A 24,965-nucleotide genomic window follows, 5' to 3' on the forward strand; every position below is an offset into this window, starting at 1 on the left:
AGGCACATGGAGCACACCAGGATGGTAGGGAGTGGGATAGCTTGATCTTGGTTTCAGATGAAGGTCGGCACAACATCGTGGGCCGAAGGGCCTGTTCTGTGCTGTACTGTTCTATGTTCTATGTTCTATGTTGAAAGATGTGACAATAATGAATCAAATCAAATCAAATCAAAAACCCCTGGGGAACTCCAACTACAAACATTCCTCTGGCCTGGAAACCATTCATTAGCCACTACTCTCTGTTCCTTGCCACTCAGCCATTTCTATATTTCTGTGATTTTTAGGTTTATATTTATATTTGACATAGAAATTTGCAGATTACAATACAATTTTTTTATTCATTCGTGGGACCTGGGTGTCGCTGGCTGGCCAGCATTTATTGCCCATCCCTAGTTTCCCTTGAGAAGGTGGTGGTGAGCTGCCGTCTTGAATCGTTGCAGTCCATGTGCCGTGGGTTAACCCACAATGCCATTAGGGAGGGAATTCCAGGATTTTGACCCAGCGACTGCGAAGGAATGGCGACATATTTCCATGTCAGGATAGTGAGTGGATTGGAGGGGAACTTGCAGGTGGTGGTATTCCCATGTATCTGCTGCCCTTGTCCTTCTAGATGAAAGTGGTCGTGGTTTTGGAAGGTGCTGTCTAAGGATCTTTGATGAATTGCTGCAGTGCATCTTGTAGATAGTGTATGTAAGATGGGGAGGCGATGGCCGTGTGGTATTATCGCTTGACTATTAACCCAGATACTCAGCTAATGTTCTGGGGACCTGGGTTCAAATCCTGCCACAGCAGATGGTGGAATTTGAATTCAATTTAAAAAAATCTGGAATTAATAATCTGCCGATGACCATGAAACGATTGTCGGAAAAAAACATTTTGTTCACTAATGTCCTTTAGGGAAGGAAATCTGCCGTCCTTACCTGGTCTAGCCTACATGTGACTCCAGAGCTCAACAATGTGGTTGACTCTTAACTGTCTTCTGAAATGGCCTAGCAATCCAAGGGCAACTAGGGAAGGGCAATAAATTCTGACCAGCGACGCCCATGTATCACAAATGAATAAAAAAAAGTGTGAGATTGTGTGTACAATGTTATTTTAGTGAAATAACTAATGTTGAGATGCAATAGTCCAAGATTATTCACATGCCCAGTTTATCCTCAGGATATGCAAGATGAATGATGATTCTTACTCATTATACATGACTGTTCTGTATATGTTGTAATGTAAAGTCAACAGAAATGTGGAATTGATCAGTGAGACTCAGTCACCGACACAGACTTGAAGCACAACAATTGGAATACATACCGGTACAAATTCCTACTCCTGATTGGCATAAGAGAGTCATAAATGTTGAGTGAATCTGTGACACAACTGTCTGGTTCAATCTGCAGGGAACTCAGAGAGAGGCGAATGACATGTCCTGGTGGTGAAGTGAGCTTGAAGTGGCAGCTTACTCGTCCTGAGGCAGCAAAGAGGTTTATAGGAACGGCAATACCAGTCTGCTCGGCAGATTTATCCAGAACATATTCAGAACCTGGGAAAAGCAAAATATTAGTGCAGGTGGTTTGACATTGTATGGTCATTTTCCAACATTTTCCCTACAAGTACTTTTTATAGACACATCGAGCGGAATTCTGCCACCTGGGACTAAGCCCCAGGGTGGGGATGGAGACTGGGAGCATTTCCCACTGTGGAGGCTGAAGGGACGTCACGCCATAGTTTCTGGCCCCAATCTCTTTCATCATATATCCAGGGGTTTAGTGCCATATTCTATGGTGGGGCGGGCCTATCTGTGCATGTCATGCCGACATATCTAGGTACCAAATGGAAAAGTTTTCCCAGCATCACTGAAGAAGGAAGATGGACCTCCTGAAAAAGAGGAAGGATCTCTAGAAACACTCAGACTTGGAAATGAATGTCCTCAATGACACTGAAGCAGGAAGATCCACCCAATAGATACCTCCCCTGCCCCACCCCACTGTTGTGGTGTTTCAGGGTCCGTGGTCGTTGTTGGCCTCCATCCCAAACTCCAGGGACAGCCCCAGGCATTCTTCACGCAAGTCCTGGTTTTTGCAACTGTTCCAGATGTGTTCTGTGTTTTCCCGCTGGCATCCCAGAGAATCGGAGAAGATTCTGGTTCGACCTCCATGTACATCCCATTAGCTGGATGCAAATCACATTCAGGTTGGGAAATTCTCACTGCCAGAAAACCAACTTTTGGACTCCCGCGGAATTCTGCCCCCTTTGCCCACCTTTGAACCTGCCAGCGGGGGCCATGAAAGAATTCTGCCCATCCTTTCAACCAATTCAATAATGATGTGCTGTTCCTTGCCAAGCAGCATATTGATACTTTGTCACTCCCTAAACTGGGCATGAACATTTATATTCAAAACATCTCTGTTGCAGCCAGTTCTGTTTCTCAGTCCTATGTATTCTGCTGCACTGTTGAAAATGCTTCAAATGGAAATGATCAAAAATAAGAAAACAAATAGATATAAAGTTAAAGTTAAGACTCTGCCCCTTTAACAGCTCCATTACATCGGAGCTTCCCTTAGACAAACTGCAAGTAAATGAATGGAATGAGTCATGTGATCCCATTGTGACCAGAGGGAAAATCACCTTTATTTGAACATATCTCACACAAAAGAGACCCCGCTGTACTGATCTTTGCCTAATTTGGAATTTAGAAGGATAAGAGGGGATCTAATTGAAACATATAATATTCTGACAGGGCTGGACAGACTGTATACGGGGATCTTGTTTCCTCTGGCTGGAGGGTCTAGTACAAAGGGTCACAGTCTCAGGATATAGGGTAGGCCATTTAGGATTGAGATCAGCAGACATTTCTTCAATCAGAGGGTAGTGAACCGATGGAATTCTCTACCACTGGAGGCCGTAGAGACCAAATCACTGAATATATTTAAGAAGGATATAGATGGATTTCTAGACTCTAAAGGCATCAAGGGGTGTGGGAAGGGCACTGGAGTATGGCGTTGAGATAGAGGATCAGCCATGATCATGTTGAATGGTAGACCAGGCTCGAAGGGCTGAATGGCCTACTCCTATTATCTAAGTTTCCATATTTCTATGTTACTCAGCTTCCAAATGCTTGGACTATTCAAACACCATCATCCATGGTGACTTGTCTTTTAATATTCATGCAGTGCTGTATTTTTACCGTTTCTGCAAGTAAAGGACTTCCATAAATACACAATTAAAATTTGTATAAATGAAAAATCTAAGGAAGAATATTGGGTGCAACGTCTGCATCTCCTTAATTCTGTTGTTTCGGGTAGGCATTTTCCATTTCAATACTCAAAGGAGACTGGAGGAATTTTCCCAGTGTTCTAGCTAATATCCATCCCTCGAGGATGTGAAACGTGCTTGATAAATGTGCTTCTTTTCTTTAAATTATCCTTTGTATGTATTTCGATTAGAACACTTGTATTCATAGATCATAGATCATAGAAACCCTACAGTGCAGAAGGAGGCCATTCGGCCCATCGAGTCTGCACCGACCACAATCCCACCCAGGCCCAACCCCCACATATTTTACCCACTAATCCCTCTAACCTACGCATCCCAGGACTCTAAGGGGCAATTTTTTTTTTTTTAACCTGGCCAATCAACCTAACCCGCACATCTTTGGACTGTGGGAGGAAACCGGAGCACCCGGAGGAAACCCACGCAGACACGAGGAGAATGTGCAAACTCCACACAGACAGTGACCCAAGCCGGGAATCGAACCCGGGACCCTGGAGCTGTGAAGCAGCAGTGCTAACCACTGTGCTACCGTGCCGCCTAACCGTTTACAAATGCGGCCTAACCATTTACAATTTAATATAATATTGAATTGAAACTCTCACCTATCATTGCTGTCGCAATGTAATCTGAACGAAGGCCAGCTATCAATTACAAAAGTAAAAGTATAAAAGTTATTTTATATTTCAGGATATGTAGTTTAATATAATGAATTAAGATAGTAGATTAGAGTATACTGGTAAGAGTTAAACCTTCCAACTATAAACACATACAACATGCACAGATGCAGGTACATGCACACACAAACACTTTTCATGGTCTACCACCAGTAAGCAGTTAGCAAACTATTTTTCTGGAAGGTCCATTAGTATGGGGGGGGGGGCTGGGCAATATGAAAGAGCAAAGTATGAGGTGATGCACTTTGGAAGAAGTTACAAGATTTGGGAGTATTTAATGAGTGGCAGGACACAAGAAAGCTCAGAGGATCGAATGGATCTTGGGGTACCTATTCATAGATTCCTGAAGGCAACAGAACACGTGAATAGGACAGTTAAGAAGACTTATGGAACACTTGTCTTTATCAATGATAGCATAGAGTACAAGAACAAGGAGGTAATATTGGAATTGTACAGAGCATCGGTTAGGGCACAGCTGGAGTACTGTGTGCAGTTCTGATCACCTCACTATAGGAAGGATGTGATAGTACTTGAGGGGTGCGGAGGCAATTCACCAGGATGTTGCCTGGGATGGAGCATTTGAATTATAAGGAGAGTCTGGATAGGCTTGGATTGTTTTCTTTAAAGCACAGAAGGCTAAGTTGGAGGGAGGGGGGGACATGATTGAGGTGTATGGTATGATGAGGGGTATGGACAGGGTGACTAGGAAGCTGATGTCCCCTTGGGGTCAATCACAAGGGGGCATAGTTTTAGGGTAAGGGGCAGGAGATTCAGGGGGGATTAGAGAAAACAAAATTCGCTCAGAGGGTGGAGGGAATCTGGAATGTGCTGCCTGGGAATGATAGTGGAGGCTGGAAACCTTACAAATTAAAAAGTACTTGGATGAGCACTTGAAACATCATAACATTCAAGGATATGGGACAAGTGCTGGAAAATGGGATTAACACGACTTTAGTGGTAAATCCTGTTGGTGTAGAATCGATGGGCCGAAGGGCCTTTTCTGCATTGTACGACTCCATGGTTCCATGATTCTATGATAAAGGGATTTGGTGATTCACATTTGCAGGACATTAAAAACTATTTAAAATCTTTTTGAAAAAGCTAATAGAATTGTGGGTTTTATGGCAAGATATTGAATATAAAAGTCAAGATGTAATGGGTGAATCTATGTAAATCTTGACGAAGTGTCTCAGAAAAAGAGACATGTCCCGTACAGATTCACAAGACTGTTATCTGCTATGACAAAATAGAAAAACAAAGAAAGACTTGAAAAAGCATGATTTGTTTGTTAGAATAGAGTAACTAACTGTGTAACTTGATGGAGGTGTTTATAATTACAACGTGATGTTACAGAGTTTATTAGTTCCTGACAGTTGTGGAGTTTATAATAAAGGGGGTGTTGAAATAAGGTTAGATGCAAGAAGCGCCATGCCCCTTCATCTCCCCAAATCATTGTTTTTTAAAAGGATCATCAGTTTTGTGCTCTCCACCTCTATTTTATAAAACCCAAGATCCCATGTGTCTTTTAAACCATCCATCACCTTCAATGGTTTGTGTACATATATCTCCAGGTTCTCTGTTCCTGTAACCCCATTTATAATTGTACACTTCCCTTTATATTATTTCTCCTTGCTCTTTGTACCAAAATGTCTCACTTTGCCCTTCTCTGTGCTAAATTTCATCAGCCTTTGATCTTTACAGCCAATCTCAGGCAGAATCAGATTCCAATTCGCAATAAAATATATTACAAATTTCAATGACTGCAAGACACAAAATACCAAAGTCAATAACCATTAACAACAATGGAATCCATGTCCACAGGAAGTCCAAGAAGGTATCCAACCGATGTGCGGTTTACCAAACTTGTCTGAATGGAATCCTTTAAGACAGCGCTGACACAGTCCTCACACACAAATACAGTCTTCAGACTTGGAACCATGAAGACAATCCAGAAGTGAACAAGAATGCCGCCATTGTTGTTGTTACTGTAAAAGAAACACAACAAATAACTTTCACCAGCATTATCATAAAAAATATTTCTATCTGTACATTGTATAATGATTGAACTACGTAGATACGATTTTTAATCGAGATATCTCTCTAGTTTGCAATTTCAGACATTTTACAATCATTTAATGGTTTGCATGATAGGTTATTGATCTATGAGCTGCCCTCACAGTTTTGGTTGATCTGATTATGAAAGTGAAAGGACAGTACCCCGATGAAAAGTGTGCCTCATTATTGATTGCAACTGTGTTCATGGACTCAAAAGTTAAAAGGCAATTTGTCACATTGAACTGTATCTAAGCAAATTACTTTTAAAATACCATCCCTGTTATTATGTTAGCACCTTCTTGGCCTTTTGGCCAAGATCAAGTGCAGTATCAACATGTTGTGTTTGGTTGAAGTCATTAGGTTAATTTTAGCTTCATTTGAAGCAATTTTTAAAAGCGGCATCTCGGCCTTTTGGCTAAGATGCAAATGAGATCAAGCCTTGGAGGAGGAGCTATTCCTACTCCAATCAGCTTGGACCATGTAAATCAAGCCCAAGACAGGAGGTGAGAGCCCTGTCTTGTCAGCTTGGATCGGGAATGTCTCAACTTGTTGAGACTCTGAATTGGACTTGATTTGATTGAATTGGAATAAAAATACAAAATAGTAACAATATAACATCAACCCTATATAATATTAACTCATTATCCACTTTCTTTACTTAAACTGGGATAAACCAAGACTCATAACATTGATTGTTGGTGATTACGAAGAATAAAACACTCTGAAAAACTTGTCCCAGTGTGGCAAGCTTCGTGCCTCCCCAAGACTCAATAGATATTCTTGCCATTGTCCAACTGCTGACTGTAAACAGTTCTTGATCTTCTCAATACCAGGAGCACATTTTCAGAAAATTATACAATATTCACTGACATTGCTAAGATTAAGACTAATCTGACTCAAAAGGAATAAGAATATTGTAAACTGAGTTGGTCATGTGAGAACGTGATAATGTAGCTACATATGATGGTCACATAGCGGGTGCTATCCCAGGGAGCGTGAACAAAGCACAAGTGTTGTCTATAGCTGTTGTGTTTCGGATAAACCATCTTTGTTGATGTTGGTGATTTAAGGAACCCACAACATTCTACAAATACAGTAATAGTTTTTTAGCAAGTTATTTCCCTATTACTTTGTCTTCACTTTTCCAGTCACCATCTCCCCCATTTCAAGAATGTTCAAGGTGTTATTCATTTTTCTTAAAAGGCACTGGCCTAAATTTTCGGGGTGACAAGTGCTCAGCACCTGTCACCCTGAGAGTCAACAGGGAAGACATCCTTTTTTCTTCATTTACAGGATGTGGACATCACTGGCTGGACCAGCACTTATTGTGCATCCCTAGTTGTCCTTGTAAAGATGGTGACAAGCTGCGTTCTTGAAACACTGCAGTCTCTGGAGGTGTAGGTACACCCAGCACTGTTGGGGAGGGAGTTCCAGGATTTTGACCTCGCGACAGCGAAGGAACGGTGGGTTTGAAAGGAGCTGCCTAAAAAACCTTTGTGAATTCCTGCAGTGCATCTTCTAGATGGTACACACAGCTGGCACTGTTCAGTGGAGATGGAGGGATTGAATGTTTGCAGAATGGGTAGCAATCAAGCGTGCTTCTTTGTCCTGTTTGATGTCGAACTTCGAGTGTTGTTGGAGTTGCACTCGTCCAGGCAAGTGGAAAGTTTTCCATCACAGTCCTGACTTGTACCTTGTAGATGGTGGACAGGCTTTGGGGAGGCAGGAGGTGAACTCCCATCTTGGAGAGCTGACGGCCAGAATGGCTGACAGTTTTTCAGTGCCTCCAGGCACATTGCTGCAGTGGCCAGAAGAGGTACTGCAGTGCCGTGCTTGAGCCCAAGTCCCGGGGCTTCACTTCTGGTAAGTATCAGGGGTCCTGGGTGCGGGGTCATGATGGGATGCCCTGAGTGGTTGGGAGATATGGGAGGGGCGGGGGGTGGTGATCTCAGCTTTGGGGAGTAGACTTGGAGATTGGGAGGGCCAGAGCTCCCAGGTCCCTGAGGGCAGGGCTCTCCCAGTGTTAGAATGTAACCGGTGACAACTTTGTATTGGATGCAATGTGACCAATGGTAACAAGATATAAGGGTCAGCTGACCCAGTAAACCATAGAACCAATTACAGAATGATGTAGTAGTCAGCTGACCAGCTGACTCACTATAAATAAGAACCTGTATAGAATTGCAGGAGGCTTGGGTTGGCCCAGGGCGAGGCCCCAAGTTTGGAGTAATGATGTTTCTTTATTAAACCCTTTCTTTGATTTATAAGTTGGAGTAAGTTTTGTTCTATTTTTGTCATCAGAAGTAACTCTTCAAATGCAGAAACACCCAGGTCCCTGAGGGGAGGGTGCCCCCAGGTCCCTGAGGGGAGGGTGCCCCCAGGTCCCTGAGGGGAGGGTGCTCCCAGGTCCCTGAGGGGAGAGTGTCCCCAGGTCCCTGAGGGGAGGGTGCCCCCAGGTCCCTGAGGGGAGGGTGCCCCCAGGTCCCTGAGGGGAGGGTGCTCCCAGGTCCCTGAGGGGAGGGTGTCCCCAGGTCCCTGAGGGGAGGGTGCCCCAGTCTGAAGGGGTCTTCCAATTGCCCTCCCACACCTTCCCACCTGAGATCAAGGTTCTTAAACTTTTCTGTTTCCCACCCTCAATCACTGGGTGCCCGCCAGCCTAAAAATTGGGCTGGGTGGGAAAAGGCCCATAAGGAGCCATTAAGTTGCCACTCAAAGGCCTTAATAGGGGTGGGGCATGGATGATCCTCTTGCTCAAGGCCTTGCCCACTCCACCATAAAGTCATGTCTGGGTCAGGGTGGACTGGATCCCGGAGGGAATCCCATCCATGCTATTTGACGCTTCACCCTCCAACTGCCTCAGAACTCGCCTGGCGGGCTGGGGGATTACTATTACTATTAGGTAACACCGTACAATTTCTTCATTCCAAGAAGTCAGCATTCAATCCTTATAATGAACGCACCCATGAAACACAATACCTCAAGTCAGAAATAGTTGATTGCTTGTATAACTTGGAGAAAAGCGACTTCTGATAAACATTGTTCATCTAAAAGAACAGAAAAGCACAAAACTCAAAGTGCAACAGATAAAAAAGAATTAATCCGGGAATAGAGCAATGCTTTAAAATGGTATATATAAGATTAAAAAATGACTGTAAACACAAAGTTGTGACTACACGCATGTCATTTACTGAACCATCACAAAATAACTTCAACCCAAGTATCAAGTCTACAATTTGATTAAAACATTTTTATGCCCATGGAAACTCTCAGATCACAGTGACAATTTTATTTTTTAAATTTTAAAAGTTTTATTAATGAGTCACAAGTAAGGCTTACATTAATGCTGCAATGAAGTTACTGTGAAACTGTTACTGTTCCTGTAGATTGTAAAAGTTCTTTCCTGTATTTTTCACTGCAAGACCATGAATGAAAGTGTATAACACAATACCGTGGTTTCCATGGAACCATTTCTATGGTTTCACAGTTAAACTTGAATCTGACCCACTGAAAACTAATGGTTTGCTTGTATATTAAACTGGACAATTTTTGTCCCTCACATAGTAACTTAGTTACCCACTTGTGCAGTAATAACAACATAGTGTAAGAACTAGTAATAAGAAAGAAGGTATTCAGCCCATCCAGTTTAGTTAGTCATCCAGGTTGTTTTCAGGATCTGATTAGACCATATTTTACATCCCATTATCCTATCTCTCTACCTTCACACTTAACCCTTAAATTCTATGGAAACTAAAAAACTATTTCAAAAGTTGTTGCACCAAGATGTAAAATTCTCTAAAATATAATCAGCGTGACATATAATTTCCACAAATTAGTGGTTGAACTGTCTGTACAATTATTTGTGAACAGGATTTATGCCTTTCAATATTCAGACTGTTGAACGGTAGCCCCTGAATCCACCAACATGAAGGCTACAATGAATCAGAATATTTAAGACAAAAAGTGACTGTAAGCACAAAGCTGTGATTACACGCATGTCACTTTCTAATACTTCACAAAGTAACTCCAACCCAAGTACCAAGTCTACAGTTTGAGTAAAACATTTGATCCAACACTCCTGATACTGAGTAAAACTTCAGATCAGAGAAACAAGTATCACATGACAAATAACCATAAAAACTATTGATAAGTACCAGAAGTGTTTCCCGCTGCATTCTGTCTACACTTCCCGCTGCCTCGGCAAAGCAGCCAGCATAATTAAGGACACCACGCACCCTGGACATTCTCTCTTCCACCTTCTTCCACCGGGAAAAAGATACAAAAGTCTGAGCGCATGTACCAACCAACTCAAGAACAGCTTCTCCCCTGCTGCCACCAGACTTTTGAATGGACCTACCTTGCATTAAGTTGATCTTTCTCTACACCTTAGCTATAACTGTAACACTGCATTCTGCACTCTCTCGTTTCCTTCCCTATGCTTTGTCTGTATAGCACGCAAGAAACAATACTTTTCACTGTATGTTAATACATGTGACAATAATAAATCAAATCAAAGTTTCACAATACTTGGGTTAACTTGTGTTATTTCCACGTGACATAACCCACCTGCAATTTTCTTGTTCACAGATTATGTAGCTGTGGTATCATGCAATACTTTCCACATTTTATCATGTATTGTACATCTTGTAATGTTATTGAAGTTTCTTACCACATGCTGAATTTTAGTTGCCATGGAGAGAAATTCAGGGGAGTCCTTTCTTCGATACTCAGGAACAAATTCAGCATTAGCTATACGGAATAACCCAGCGAAATACAAAGCAGTACTGTTTTGTGTCCGCACTACATAATGGAAAGAAATAGCTTTTAGTAAATCTTTTGCTAAAAATGAATGAGTAAATGGACGCCTTTGGCAGAAGCAACAAGCACAATTTGCAACTTATTCCACCTTTCTGAATGGATTAATAAAACTTTGAAGAGAGAAACATTGAGGGAGATTTTGAGGACAAAAACAGGACAGACTTTACAGACCAGTTCCTTTCTCGTGGTTCGTCGAGGTCCTCAGGAGAAGTGGGTCTGGTGGCTGCCTGAAAGAGCACACAGCTGGTTTAGGTTTTTAAAACAGGATCCTATGTTAGAAGTAAACCCTATTGCAATTTTAGGGCTCAACAGGACAACCTGATTGTCCATAGAATCATAGGATCCTACAATGCAGAAGGAGGCCATTTGGCCCATTGAGTCTGCGCCAACCACAATCCCACCCAGGCCCTATTCCTGTAACCCCTCATATTTACCCTGCTAATCCCTGTGACACTAGGGTTAATTTAGCATGGCCAATCAACCTAACCCGCAAATCTTTAGACTGTGGGAGGAAACCAGAGCACCCAGAGGCAACATACGCAGACATGGGGAGAATGTGCAGACTCCTCACAGACAGCAACCAGCTGAAGAGAAGCCCAGCATTAAGTATTTATTTATTTTTGTGGGCAAGGTGGAGTAGAAGAGCTCGTTTGCGCTCTAAAAGAATAACCAGAGCTGCTGGCACATCGGATCTCATTTTCCAAGAATAAGACCCTTCATATTGACCATTTTTCCAGTCTCAAGGCACAGCTACATAGGAACAGGAGTAGGTCATTCAGCCCATTGAATCTGTTTGGTCATTCACTTAAACTCATGGCTGATCTGTACCATAGCTCCATTCATCCACTTCTGTTCCATACCCCTCATCAAACAATAATGATTTATCTCAATTTTAAAATGATCTAAGGCAAAATCCACCCCCCCCTCCCCCCCCCCCCCCCCCCCCCCACCCACTCCCCCGCCCCCCGCCCAGCAGAGCCTGTTGGGGGGATCTTCCGGTCCCGCCCCCGCAAAAGTCGATGGCAATTCCTTATCTATGTCACCATCTGGGAACCTGTGGCGGGTTCAACTTCCACGGGACCAGAAGCCCTGGCATTATTTTGGAATCTGCACTGCACCCTCTTTCAAAGACAATACACCATTTGAGGTGCAGTACTGAGAACTGAATAGTGTACTCCAGATACAGCCTAACCAGAACTTTATAGAACTGACTTCCACCGTTGCCAGACCACTGAACATTATAATGGCTCTGAGTGCTTATTTCCTGCTTGTGACCCATGGGCCCCAAGGCAATGTGGCCTTACCCTCCTGTCAGCACTGTTGGTTGTCTCAAAAACTGCATAAAGGGTGAATCAATGATCTAGATGAAGGAACCAAGGACAGTGTGGCTAAGTTTGCAGATGATATAAAGATAGGCAGAGGTACAAGTAGTATTGAGGAGGTGGGAAGGCTGCAGAAGGACTTGGACAAGTTAGGAGAGTGGCCAAAGATGTGACAGATGGAATACAATGTGGGAAAGTGTGAGATTATGCACTACCTTTAAGGAAGAATAGAGACGTAGACTATTTTCTAAATGGGGAGAGAATTAAGAAATCGGAAGCACAAAGAGACTTGGGAGTCCTAGTTCAGGATTCTCTTAAGGTTATCTTGTAGGTTGAGTTGGTAGTTGGAAAGGCAAATGCAATATTAGCATTCATTTCGAGAGAGATGTATTGCTGAGGCTTTATGAGGCCAGACCACATTTGAAGTATTGTGAGCAATTTTGGTCCCCATATCTAAGGAAGGTTGTGCTGGCCTTGGAGAGGGTCCAGAGGAGGTTCGCGAGAATGTTCCCGGGAATGAAAAGCTTGTATGAAGAGTGTTTGAGGACTCTGGGTCTGTACTCGATGAGAGTTTAGAAAGATGAGGCAGGATGTCATTGAAACTTAGCAAATTTTGAAAGGCCTGGATAGAGTGGACATGGGGAAGATGTTTCCATTAGTGGGAGATTCTAGGATCCAAGGGCACAGCCTCAGAATAGAGTTTAGAGCCAAGATGAGAAGAAATTTCTTCAGAGAGTGGTGAATCTATGGAATTCATTGCCACAGAGGGCTGTGGAGGCCAGGTCATTGAATGTATTTAAGACAGAGATAAATAGGTTCTAAATTGGTAAGGGGATCAACGGTTACGGGGAAGGTGGGTGACGGGTTGAGAAACTTATTAGCCATGATTGAATGGCAGAGCAGACTCGATGGGCCTAATTCTGCTCCTATAGCTTATGATCTTGTGAATCTACCCCATTATCTCATGTAATTGCCAATAGTCCTGCCCTCAATTATCAGTATTTTAGTTCAAGTCAGGCAAAAATTACAACTGATAAGTTTGAATGAATGAGATTAAAAATATATTCATCAGCCTGCAATCGCTGGAAAAACAACACCCATCCTACAAGAAACATCATATTTTGTGGTATTTTGACTATTTTTCCACAGAATACATTTGGAAAATAGTTACATTTCCAAGTGGTAAAGTTTTAAAACAAAATAATTTTACTTGAATACACAGGATTAAAAAAGGTTGTGTGAAATTGTGAATTAAAATTGTGAATTGGTCCAACAGCTACTCCTTTTGACGTGACTGTCTATGATAATCAGGAAATACAGGGATTTTATGTCAAAGTCTACCAACTCACATCACTGAGGATTAAAATGTCCAATCCTATTAAGCAACATGAAGTTTGTTTTAAAGAAAGGTGACATAGTGGCACATTAGATATCAACTCAGCTCACAACCACTGAACAGCAGGAACGAGCTGGGAATAAAGTCTCATATTCCTGTGGAGACAGGAAACTGCGCAACAAAGACAAGCATGTCTTCAGTCAGGTTTTAAAAGAGAAATCCGGTGAGGCTTTTTGCAGAGAGATTAGAATGAAGTTTATTTATTAGTGTCACAAGTAGACTTACATTAACACTGCAATGAAGTTACTGTGAAAATCCCCTAGCCGCCACACTCCGGTACCTGTTCGGGTACACTGAGGGAGAATTTAGCATGGCCAATGCATCTAACTTCAGACTGCGGAAGGAAACTGGAGCACCCGGAGGAAATGCTCGCAGACATGAGGAGAACGTGCAGACTCCGCACAGACCGTGACCCAAGCAGGAATCAAACCCAGGTCCCTGGCTCTGTGAGGCAGCAGTGCTAACCACTGTGCCATAACAGAGGAAGTTTAAAAGTCATCTTATTTTACCACCAGTTTAGACATTTTATTGTTTTGTATTACATGGTGCACTGATAGAGTTAAGGTCTGGTTAATAGTTGTTCTGTACACCTTATTGTGAAACTAAGTAGTGTTTAGATTGGTATCAGGCTTTGTCTCACCCAGTATATTCTTGTTCTGCTTTCAGAAAGATTGGAGGGACACCATGAGATAACAAGTGGAAGACACAAATTATCAGTTTGATTCACAAGATGGTGTCACTGATACATTGTCCACTCCACAATTTCCCAAATACCATGATATAGGACAAAGTTGTGATCGTTGGCCAAACCTTGAATTGTGGGTGAAATCCAGTTAGGGACCAATAACATTTTGTTTAAGGTAGGTAAAGTTTGAGATTTAAAACACTTACTAAGACACGTAATAAAGATTAATTTCATTGCAGTGTTACTGTAAGCCTACTTGTGACACAAAAAAAACCTTAAAACCACAAGATTCCATAGCATTGAAACAAACAAAAATAAACTTTACAACTTGAGAAAGATTTACAATATCTATTTAATACTCTCATATTGAGGGTAAATATGAGAGACGTGTGAATGAACTGGCAAACTGTGGTTGAACACATTCTATGACACAATAAATGACAGGTGCAACCAAAACAGATTCCGTGGATTTCTCAACAACTCACCCAGATATCTGTTACATTGTGAGCCAACTAATCTCATTGAAATTTTGTCATTCTCATAAGGGTTTCCAATCACCACTTTCTCACCCTGAAATTCTCTTCAAAGTTCACTCCCACCCGGATGCTTTAATGATGGCTCATCTCACAGGGTTTCAATCTAACCTTCTGAGATTCTGTTACTCTGGATTTCCGCGTGCACTCGAGCACAAATCTACAAGTACAATTTCAGATCTTTGACCATGCCAAGCAGAAACACCACTGCTCCAAGGGAGTACCTTTGCCCCAACGGCCCACAGCACGGATTCACCAACCATCACCTGCCTTCTTGGATCTTCAGGGATTCTCACGAAACATTGACTATCAGCGATTCTCCCAACCCCACTTTACTTAAAGACTGCCCTCTGCAGCTTTTTGTTTAATTGGAGACTGTTTCTCATTTTCTTAACTCAGCTGGATCTGTTGCTGTCATCTGTCCCTGCCTCTGGGACCTCTCCCTGCTCCCTCCCTGTTTTGGGGCCTTTCCCTGTCCCCCTCCCTTGTCCCGTTCCCCAGGGACGCTTATTTGATTGTGGCACTCCATACCCGGAGTGAACCGCACATGTACAGCCAGTTCCCAGCTGATGCACGTGCGGCAGGTCAGAGGTTTGTCAGGAATTGGTATTCATGACCTTGCAGCTACGTTTGAGTTTCGCAACGGGGTCAACTCACATAACAGAGATATTCAAGCAACGAATGTAACTGAACACAAAAAGATGCCTACACACCCTAAACCTGCAACACAAACTGCCAACGACATGGACCAACTGTACTGTTGGGTTTGGGTACTATTTAATGCTTTGGATTCAGCTTTATAATCTGACACCTGTCTGTGTTAAATTAAACTGGGGTCAAACAGGTAATCTCTGCTTTTCAGCACTTTTAACAATTTAAATAGATCTGATATCTGAATACATTATTAATACACCATAAACTATAAGAATTAAGTTACTTGTTCTATGGGAATAGTTATGTGAAATACTCACAGACAAAGACCCACAGTAAAGTCCATGTTATTATCACAGTAACAAGAACCATCAGAGTAAAGAGAATAATTTTTTTGTTTATATAAAAACATTCAGTTGTTTCCTCAATGTGGCATTTCCGTGATAATTTGGATTTTTTCTTTCCATTTTGTGGGTGTTTCCTTTTCACAGGCAGAATTCCATCCACAGTGGTCACGTAGACTGATATTTCAGAAAGCTAAAAATTAAAGACAAGAAAGCAAAACAGTTTTAGAATTCAACAACAGCAGGCCTTTGTTGAGCACCTTAATGCAGGAACATGTTGCAAACTGCTTCAAAGCAGCGTAGTTGAATAGGAATGGATGCCAGGTCAAAGGAGGATTTATTAGGAGGGGTGACCACTGAGCTTGGTCAGAAAGGGGGGGCTTTAAGGAGGATTTTATACAAGAACGAGAGTGAGAGACAGAGAGACTCAGGCAAGGAATTCCCAGCATAGGGACTAGATGGTGAAGGGGTACAAGAGACCAGAGTCTGAGGAACTAAGGGTTTGTACGACTAGAGAATTGGGAGCCAATTCAGGTTCGCAAGAGGTATGATGAGCGAGTTGGACTTGGTGCAGAATAGGGTACAGTTCTAAGTGAGCACTTATTCAAGTAATGGAGAGCTAAGTAACAATCATTTATCCACCATACCTCCAGAGATGAAGAATATGTAAACACATGCACAGAATCAAACCAAGAAAGGACAAACTTGTATTTATATCACATTTATGACCTCATGATGTTCCAACCTGTTTATGGGCAATGGAATATTTTTGAAGTGTTGTCATTGTTTTAATGCAGGAGATGTGCAGCCAATTTGCAGAAGGAAAGTTCAGTCAAAGAGCAATCAAGATACTGTCAAGATAGGGGGCAGTTTTATCGGCTTGTCACGCTGGCCGATCGGCATGGCAAACCAGTAAGATCACAAGAGAGGCGGAAAACCGGGTTCACACCCTTTAGTGTGAGCAGCCAGCTCTCCAGCAAGAATAGACTACATCCACTCCCTCCACTGATGTGAATCACACTTTGTTTCTTTTTTTTTGCATTATGTATAAGATAGTGTCTAAAAGCTCGCTGAAAAAATGGGCATGAATCTCTCCCAATTTCTACACTCGTTTGACACTTAGAATTATTTTGGTAGGATCGCTCCCCTGACACTGCACCCCCACACCCACCTCCTTCTATTTTTCACGATGTTAACTGAAGGATAAATAATGCCCAGAGGTCCCCTGAATTCAAATTGCTATGTGGGATCTTTTCCCTCTACCTGAGCGGGCAGATGCATTCATGCTTACATCTCACCTGAGTCGCCCTCCTTCCGTAGTGCACTGATGTACAAATCTCAATGACGAACTCACATTGCTGGAGCAGGGCTTGAAATTACAACCTTCTGATTCAGAGGCAAGAGTGCTATGATTCATCCAAGGCCTTTTGAATTTTCCTCAACAAATAACTGCAGCAGCAAGTGGAAACCATTTCACAAGGGATTTGACCATGTCAGGGCAGCAGCAGTAACTTGAAGCAAGGGATTCAAGTGTAGATCCTGCAAGTTGCATTTTGACCACTTGCCCTCAAACCTCAGGCTAGATTCAAATCATTTTGGAGGTAGGAGTGCTAATCATATATTGTGCAAAATGGACTTCAACACATCTGAGTTCATGCATGAATGGCTTTACAGTTATGTAAAGGGAAAAAAGAGTTGAATCATTACAGTAATCAGGATTCTTACATGTCTGCACATTAATTGAACTAACAATAGCTTAGTCCATTTTCTGCAAAAGTAAAATGTGTGACCTTAGTAAACAGATGGACTTTGGTATTAGGAATTGTAGGAAACATTAAATATGTTTTTGGAATAAAATGATATTTGGAACATGTACAATACTGGTTTTAATCTAAATATCTGAAACTTTTAGACTGGCTATCTTAGCTAATTGGACTCTTATCAATCTATCGACATAATGTTATACATTTTATAGCAATGCAAACCCCAGCAATATGTCTAAGAGAATATAATATGAATTCAATCCCATCTTCAATACTCATGGCATTCTGAACAGCTAATGGTCTTATATAGTATGCAAAGGCCTTAAATAATAAATGATGGAATGATACAGCATCTAAGATGAACACCACTACATTATCCTGGTAATTGTATAGTATAGTATGTTCTTCCATTCTGATGCTATTATTTATTAAGGAAATACAACACCACACATAGTAACAGACAGTAGAATCAGGATTACAGTTCACAGCACCTCTGGAAGCTTCACAGAGCAAAGCAATAGAACTCACATTTCCCATTAATCCAAAGTATGTTTGGATCTATTAATATGATTTTAAAAAGCTATCAAAGAAAAGAGTGTACTAAGATTAATTTAGATTAGAAGGTGTAGACAATGGCTTTCAGGGCCACATCAGCTCCTTCAACAGGCAAATAATGAAAATTAAAAGCAGATTTCGCAAAACAGTCATGCTGTATAAACCACTCATAGAATCATAGAATCCTACAGTGCAGAAGGAGACCATTCAGCTCATCGAGTCTGCACTGACCACAATCCCACCCAGGCCCTATCCCCATAACCCCATGCATTTATCCTAGCTAGTCCCCTGACACTAAGGGGCAATTTAGCATGGTCAATCCACCTAACCAGCACATCTTTGGACTCCGGAAACCGGAGCACCAGAGGAAACCCACGCAGACACGGAGAGAATGTGCAAACCCCACACAGGCAGTCACCCAAGCCAGGAATCGAACCCGGGTCCCTAGCGCTGTGAGGCAGCAGTGCTAACCACTGTGCCACCATGCCGCCCCTCCAGTAAAGCAATGGTGAATCCCATATAATTATGTCTGGACATTGTACAGTGGAGCCCCGTTGTAATGCGAAGGTTCGGGTCCATAAAATGTTATCGCGAATGTTATCGGGGTCGCGCTAAATCGGGGTCGCGCTAAATCACTAAACCGGAAAGAGCAAACAAAAGGGTCCGATGATTGATCGCGTCATATCCGATTTCGCGCTAAATCGGGGCACGTTACAACGGGGCTCCACTGCATCTGCATATTACATTGGATAGGATTTTAGATCATTTCATGGTGTGTATGTATGAGCCATAAAAATTAACTTGTATTTTTCACCTTATTGCCATCAAAAGGATAATTATAGCAATAACAATTCAGTAGAAATTATAAAGTGGTTACTATTCCAAGTAAGAATCTCTTAGCTGATGTACCTGAGCAAATAATGTAATGGCTACCTTTACCAGTGCTTTAGTGATTAGTGCTTTAAAACTGTCAGGACATACGGTGAGCAATTGGTGCCAGTCGTCCCTCCATAGACAGCCCACTCTTTGGGTGCATTGAATTTTAGCCTGCTTGCCTCACTCGCAGTGGCTTCAGGTAAGTCACAGTAGAGTGGAGAGTAATAGGGATTGGGCAGGAGAACAGCCAAACAAAGCAAGCAGAAGGGCTGTGGAGCTGGCAGGAGCTCTCATGACCCTCCTAGGGGTGAGTATGTGCCAGGCTACATCTACACCGGCAAAACCAGAGCAGAGGAAACTGCTCCACTCAGGGCAACCCAATTTCGAGGGTGCTGAAACATCAGAGCTAAGGGGCCTTACCACAGCTTTTGCTGTGCTGCCCAACTCTTGAAAATGCTTTTCCCAAGGTCAATTTGGCTTCAAATCATTTTTTCTAAGATATCCTTGGTACTCAGTTTGATTTACCCTGTAAAATTTATCATTTCTGCCTCCATTTTCCACCTGGTAAACAATTAAGAGCAACACTGACCACTTCTTCTATGTGTCCAACAAATTCATACATCAGAACGTGACCTTTCTACTGCCTTTGAAATGAAAAATGATTAGAATGGATCCTGGAAAGGGCCTGGATAATAGTCTGAGATGGGTTGGTTCAATGGCCTTTCAGCATACACCTTCATGTTCTTATAACTCACATTCACTAATGGGAGCAAAGTTGTTTGCTGTTCATCTAAACAAAATAACGGAACGTTAAAAAGTTTTTAGTTTATTCTTTTATGGGGTGTGAGCTTCTAAGAGAATCGCTAGAATCCACGTGGTGCAGGTATATCCACAACCCTGTTAGGAAAGGACTGCCAGGATTTCGAACAAGCAACAGTGGAAGAATGGCGATATAGTTCCAAGTCTCGATGGTGTGTGTGACTTGAAGGGTAAGTTGCAGGTGGTGGTGTTCCCATGCATCTGCTGTCCTTGTCCTTCCTGGTGGTACAGGCCATGGGTTTGGAAGTTGCAACACAGTGATAAGCACTAATGCCTCACAGCACCAGGGATCCGGGTTCGACTTCTGGCTTGGGACGTTGTTTGTGCAGAGTCTGCACGTTCTCCCCGTGTGAGTTTCCTCCAGTTGCTCCACTTTCCTCCCACAGTCTGAAAGACGTGCTGGTTAGGTGCATTGGCCATGTTAAATTCTCCCTCAGTGTACCCAAACAGACACCAGAGTGTGGTGACTAGGGGATTTTCACAGTAACGTCATTGCAGTGTTAATGGAAGCCTACTTGTGACACTGATAAATAAACTTTAACTTTAATAAATAAACTTTAAGCCAAGTCAAGTTCTCTTGGAGCCCAAATTCATTTTAGAATTTTGTATTCTGCTCCATTTCTTCCCCAACATGACCATCCTTTTTTTTATGCTCCATTCTTCCTCCATCACAACTGTGTGTCTGGAAGAAAATCTCTTTCCTGTTGGAGCACTCGGATTCACGTTGTCAATGCCCTTTAAAGATACCTGTCACTTGGTGCCTCCCTTGATAGAGTTCACCTCAAGGCAACATCATGAATTCCACAAAAGAGCGAGAGATCCAGAGAGCAACTTTCCCAGCTCCCCTTCCCATGCCTGTGCTTGTTGCATGTTCAAGGATCCATGTGCTGGTGAGCCATTGTAACCCATGTCACAGTCCCTTTAATTAGAGTCCTTCCCTTCGTAGAATGGATGCATCATCCTGCCCACTTGCCCTGGTTAACTAGGGACCCCAGAGACAAGATGTTAATGCAGCGACTCAATGAAAGAGCCTTGGCAAAGCATGCTTTCCATTGGTGTTTCTGATCCACAAATAGCCTCACCATTCCAGGAACTAAGTCTAAAGACTTACACCCGTTAACTCTCATTTATCTCTCCATAGGACATGATATTGCTAGAAACCGAGTGTTTCCAGCATTTTTTATTTTATTCCAATTATCCTCAGCGGCTTCATCAATGACAACATGCAGGGTTGGATTGATAAATGGCAAGTCATCTTCATGCCACAAAAGCATCAGGTAGTGCTCATTTCCGAGGAGAGTGAGAGTGAATATAACTGCCATTGAATGTTAAGGGGAGGCATTGGTCACTGCTTCCCCACGATTAACATCCTGGGGCCATGGCCGAGCCAAATAAATACTGTGGCTACAAGAGTAGGTCAGAAACTGATAATACTGAAGCAAGTAAGTCACCACCTGGCTCTGCGAGGTATTTACACCATCTACAAGGCATAAGCCAGGAGTGTGATGGAATACGTTCCACTACTTGGATAAGCACAGCTCCAATAACATTCAAGAAGCTCAACGCCATCCAGCAAAAAACTGCCCACTTGATAGGCACCCCATCCATCTCTTTAAACATTTACTCCCTCCATCATGAGGCAAGGTTTAAAGGGGATGTACGAGGCAAGTTTTTCTTTTACACAGAGGGCGGTGGGTGCCTGGAACTCACTGCCGGGGGAGATAGTGGAAGCAGATACGATAGTGACTTTTAAGGGGTGTCTGGACAAATACATGAATAGGATGGGAATAGAGGGATATGGTCCCCAGAAAGAGTAGGGGGTATTATTCATGCAGCATGATTGGTGCAGGCTTGGAGGGCCGAAGGGCCTGTTCCTGTGCTGTAATTTTCTTTGCTCTCTTATCACTCCTATCTCTGTGCACCAGTGATAAGATGTACTGTTGTGGCACGGTAGCACAGTGGTTAGCACTGCTGCTTCACAGCTCCAGGGACCTGGGTTCGATTCCCGGCTTGGGTCACTGTCTGTGTGGAGTTTGCACATTCTCCTCGTGTCTGCGTGGGTTTCCTCCGGGTGCTCCGGTTTCCTCCCACAGTCCAAAGATGTGCGGGTTAGGTTGATTGGCCAGGTTAAAATTGCCCCTTAGTGTCCTGAGATGCATAGGTTAGAGAGATTAGTGGGTAAATATGTAGGGATATGGGGGTGGGGCCTGGGTGGGATTGTGGTCGGTGTGGACTCGATGGGCCGAATGGCCTCTTTCTGTACTGTAGGGTTTCTATGATTCTATGAACTCATCGAGGCTCCATCAACAATAACTTCCAGCACCTTTACCGCCTAGAAGAACAAGGGCAGCTGGAAATACCATCACACACAATTTCCTCTCCAAATGACACACCATCCTGATTGGAAATATATTGTTCTTCCTTCAAGACCACTGAGTCAAATGGAATGCTCGCCCTAACAGCACTATGGGTGTATACACAACATATGGACTGCAATGGTTCCAGAAGATAATCCATCAGGGCAATAAATACTGCCTTTGCCAGTAATATCCACATCTCATGAATGAATAGAAAATAAATAAGCAATAAAGGATAAAGTAACAGTGGAATGATGTAAGATTTTAAAATGGTCTTTCAGTACTGGAGGTGTTGGCATATAAATCAACTTCTGAAGCCTCCAAAAGTCATTCCAAAAATGGAGGTTTTAAAATTATGAAATACGGACTGTCAGTATAGGTAGTTGCCATGTTGAAAAAAACACTGGTAATTCATATTAAATTAGTGTTGCATGGCTTATTGAATAACAATGAATTTTACGAAGATACCTTTAACCAAAAGTGAAACATTTTAAAACCAATTCACTGTCTTTGACATCAGATGTAAAAAATTCATTGAATGAATTCATCACTTTGGCAATTGCATATTGTAAGGATTCCACTCTGGATCAGAGGTGGCATTTTAAGTTTCAGAATCAGCCCCCTCCCACAACAAATCACCTTCCTCTCCATCCATTGAAATCATAGAAATCATAGAAATCATAGAAACCCTACAGTGCAGAAGGAGGCCATTCGGCCCATCGAGTCTGCACCGACCACAATCCCACCCAGGCCCTACCCCCACATATTTACCCGCTAATCCACGCATCTCAGAACTCTAAGGGGCAATTTTTAACCTGGCCAATCAACCTAACCCGCACATCTTTGGACTGTGGGAGGAAACCGGAGCACCCGGAGGAAACCCACGCAGACACGAGGAGAATGTGCAAACTCCACACAGACAGTGTACTTTGATCATTTGTGCACTAATAGCATCGCACATTTTGATGCCAAAACGTCAAGCAAGACTTTGCACAAGTTTATGAAGGCTTTTCTTTGTCAACCATCCACCTCTTCCATTCAGTGTGAAAATGATCCTTAAATGGTCTGTTGAAGCACACATGCAAAGGTTGAACTACGGCCATCGCCAACTTGGATGAAACACCCCCATGAATTGCATTTGCCTGATGAAGAATTGCTGGAAACTGGTGATGTTGACAGAAGTCATTTGGTGGTCTCTGAGCAATCTTGGTCTTCTGCCACAACACCAGATGTTTACATTCCATTAAGCGGCTCCACCAATTAGCTGTCTCTCTGAAATCTTCGCTGAACAGTGTTCCATTTGGTCTTTATATCCGCACTGCACTTGTGGTGACAATGTAATCATTCGGACAATTTTCAAAGACAAATTCTTATACATGCTTCTCAAGATCGGGCCAATGGCTGGTTTCTGTTCTCATGACACATTTAGGGCACATTCCATTCTCACACCAGTTTTTCACTAACCAAATTCCCTCAAGCCAGCACAGGTTATTTGACAAGTTAGCCAATATCACAACTTTTAGCTTGAAACTAGCTTCATAATACAGCCTGTAAAATCATAGAATCCCTACAGTGCAGGAGGGCGTTTAGCCCATCAAGCCTGCACTGACAACAATCCCACCCAGGCCCTATCTCCATAACCCCATGCATTTACCCTGCTAGTACCCTAGGGCAATTTAGCACAACCAATCAACCCAACCTGCACTTCTTTGGACTGTGGGAGGAAACCGGAGCACCCGGAAGAAACCCATGCAGACATGGGGAGAACATGCAAACTCCACACAGACAGTGACCCAAGGTCGGAATTGAACCCAGATCTCTGGCACTGTGAGGCAGCAGTGCTAACCACTGTGCCACTGTGCCGCCCCTTGCTAGAAAGAGATGTACAGCCTGCTTGATCCCTTACATTCAATTACAAGGTAAGTAAAACATGCATTTGTGGAGCAAAAAATTGAGGTTTTCTAATGTGGAAATACATGTCATGGCTGAAAAAGGTCAATTTATATGCTGAGTATATGCAAAAAAACCAATTTCTTGACATTGCAAAAATGAGGTTTTCTTATATAATCTACAGTAATTATAAATCTACTGAATCCTCTGCAGTGAAATAGGCTGACCAATTATCAACTCACTTCATAAATATCAGACTCTGCACAAATATTACGCACCAAATATATTTAATGTTGACCTCCATTTCTAAATCAGCCACTCTAATTTGTAAAATTATTCTTCACCGCTATTAAACACTTATCAAATACATTAGCATTTCAAAGTCAGTTACTGAAACCCAAATAGAAAAGTGTTCTAATAAGTTCTTTACTTAACAAGAATCTAGTGCACTTACACTTACACCTAGATCATCCTTTGGTTTGGTGGATTGTTCACAGCTTTTATTTTCTGCCATCACAGAATTGTCAAACCTGCTTTCGGTCCTAGTACAAGCAGAGGTGTAGAACAATGGAACCTGCGGACCTTTTACAGAACCTCACAGTTCACTGAGTCCAACTGACTCCATAACACAATTAATTTCCGCTAAATCTTTTGTTGAATTGTTTCCGAACGGAGGTCTATGAGTAATGCTCGACTCTGAAGAGGTATTGTGTTACCTTGTTAGTAACCACGTACCACATGACAGGAGCAGCATGGAAACCAGTGCTAGAATGGCACAGATCATTGTCGAATGCAGTCCAACTTTAGTATGTGTAATACAGAACAAAAATCTAAATGTCATAAATACAAAATTGCTTAACTTTTAACACCCTATTAAATCCAGGATTATAAATATTTGACTTTCCTTTTCCATATCTTATGGATAAGATGCAATTTTTGATCTATAACTTTGTCTATTGATCTGAT

At 42.4% G+C, this 24,965-nt stretch overlaps 1 protein-coding gene across 1 annotated transcript in view; it reads right to left on the reverse strand.

The window, feature by feature from the left end:
* The window catches only part of tmprss7 (transmembrane serine protease 7), a 67,280-nt gene extending 43,927 nt beyond the window's left edge, over positions 1–23,353 (reverse strand). The window contains exons 1-7 of the mRNA XM_078231900.1: positions 23,207–23,353; positions 15,716–15,932; positions 10,660–10,790; positions 8,970–9,037; positions 5,730–5,923; positions 3,867–3,905; positions 1,306–1,534 (exon numbers count right to left, since the gene is read on the reverse strand). Coding sequence (XP_078088026.1) covers positions 1,306–1,534; positions 3,867–3,905; positions 5,730–5,923; positions 8,970–9,037; positions 10,660–10,790; positions 15,716–15,932; positions 23,207–23,353 — 1,025 coding nt within the window. The remainder of the gene's footprint in view (positions 1–1,305; positions 1,535–3,866; positions 3,906–5,729; positions 5,924–8,969; positions 9,038–10,659; positions 10,791–15,715; positions 15,933–23,206) is intronic.
* Positions 23,354–24,965: the final 1,612 nt, after the last annotated feature.

Source organism: Mustelus asterias, chromosome 17, assembly GCF_964213995.1.
Source record: "Mustelus asterias chromosome 17, sMusAst1.hap1.1, whole genome shotgun sequence".
Lineage (NCBI taxonomy): Eukaryota > Metazoa > Chordata > Chondrichthyes > Carcharhiniformes > Triakidae > Mustelus > Mustelus asterias.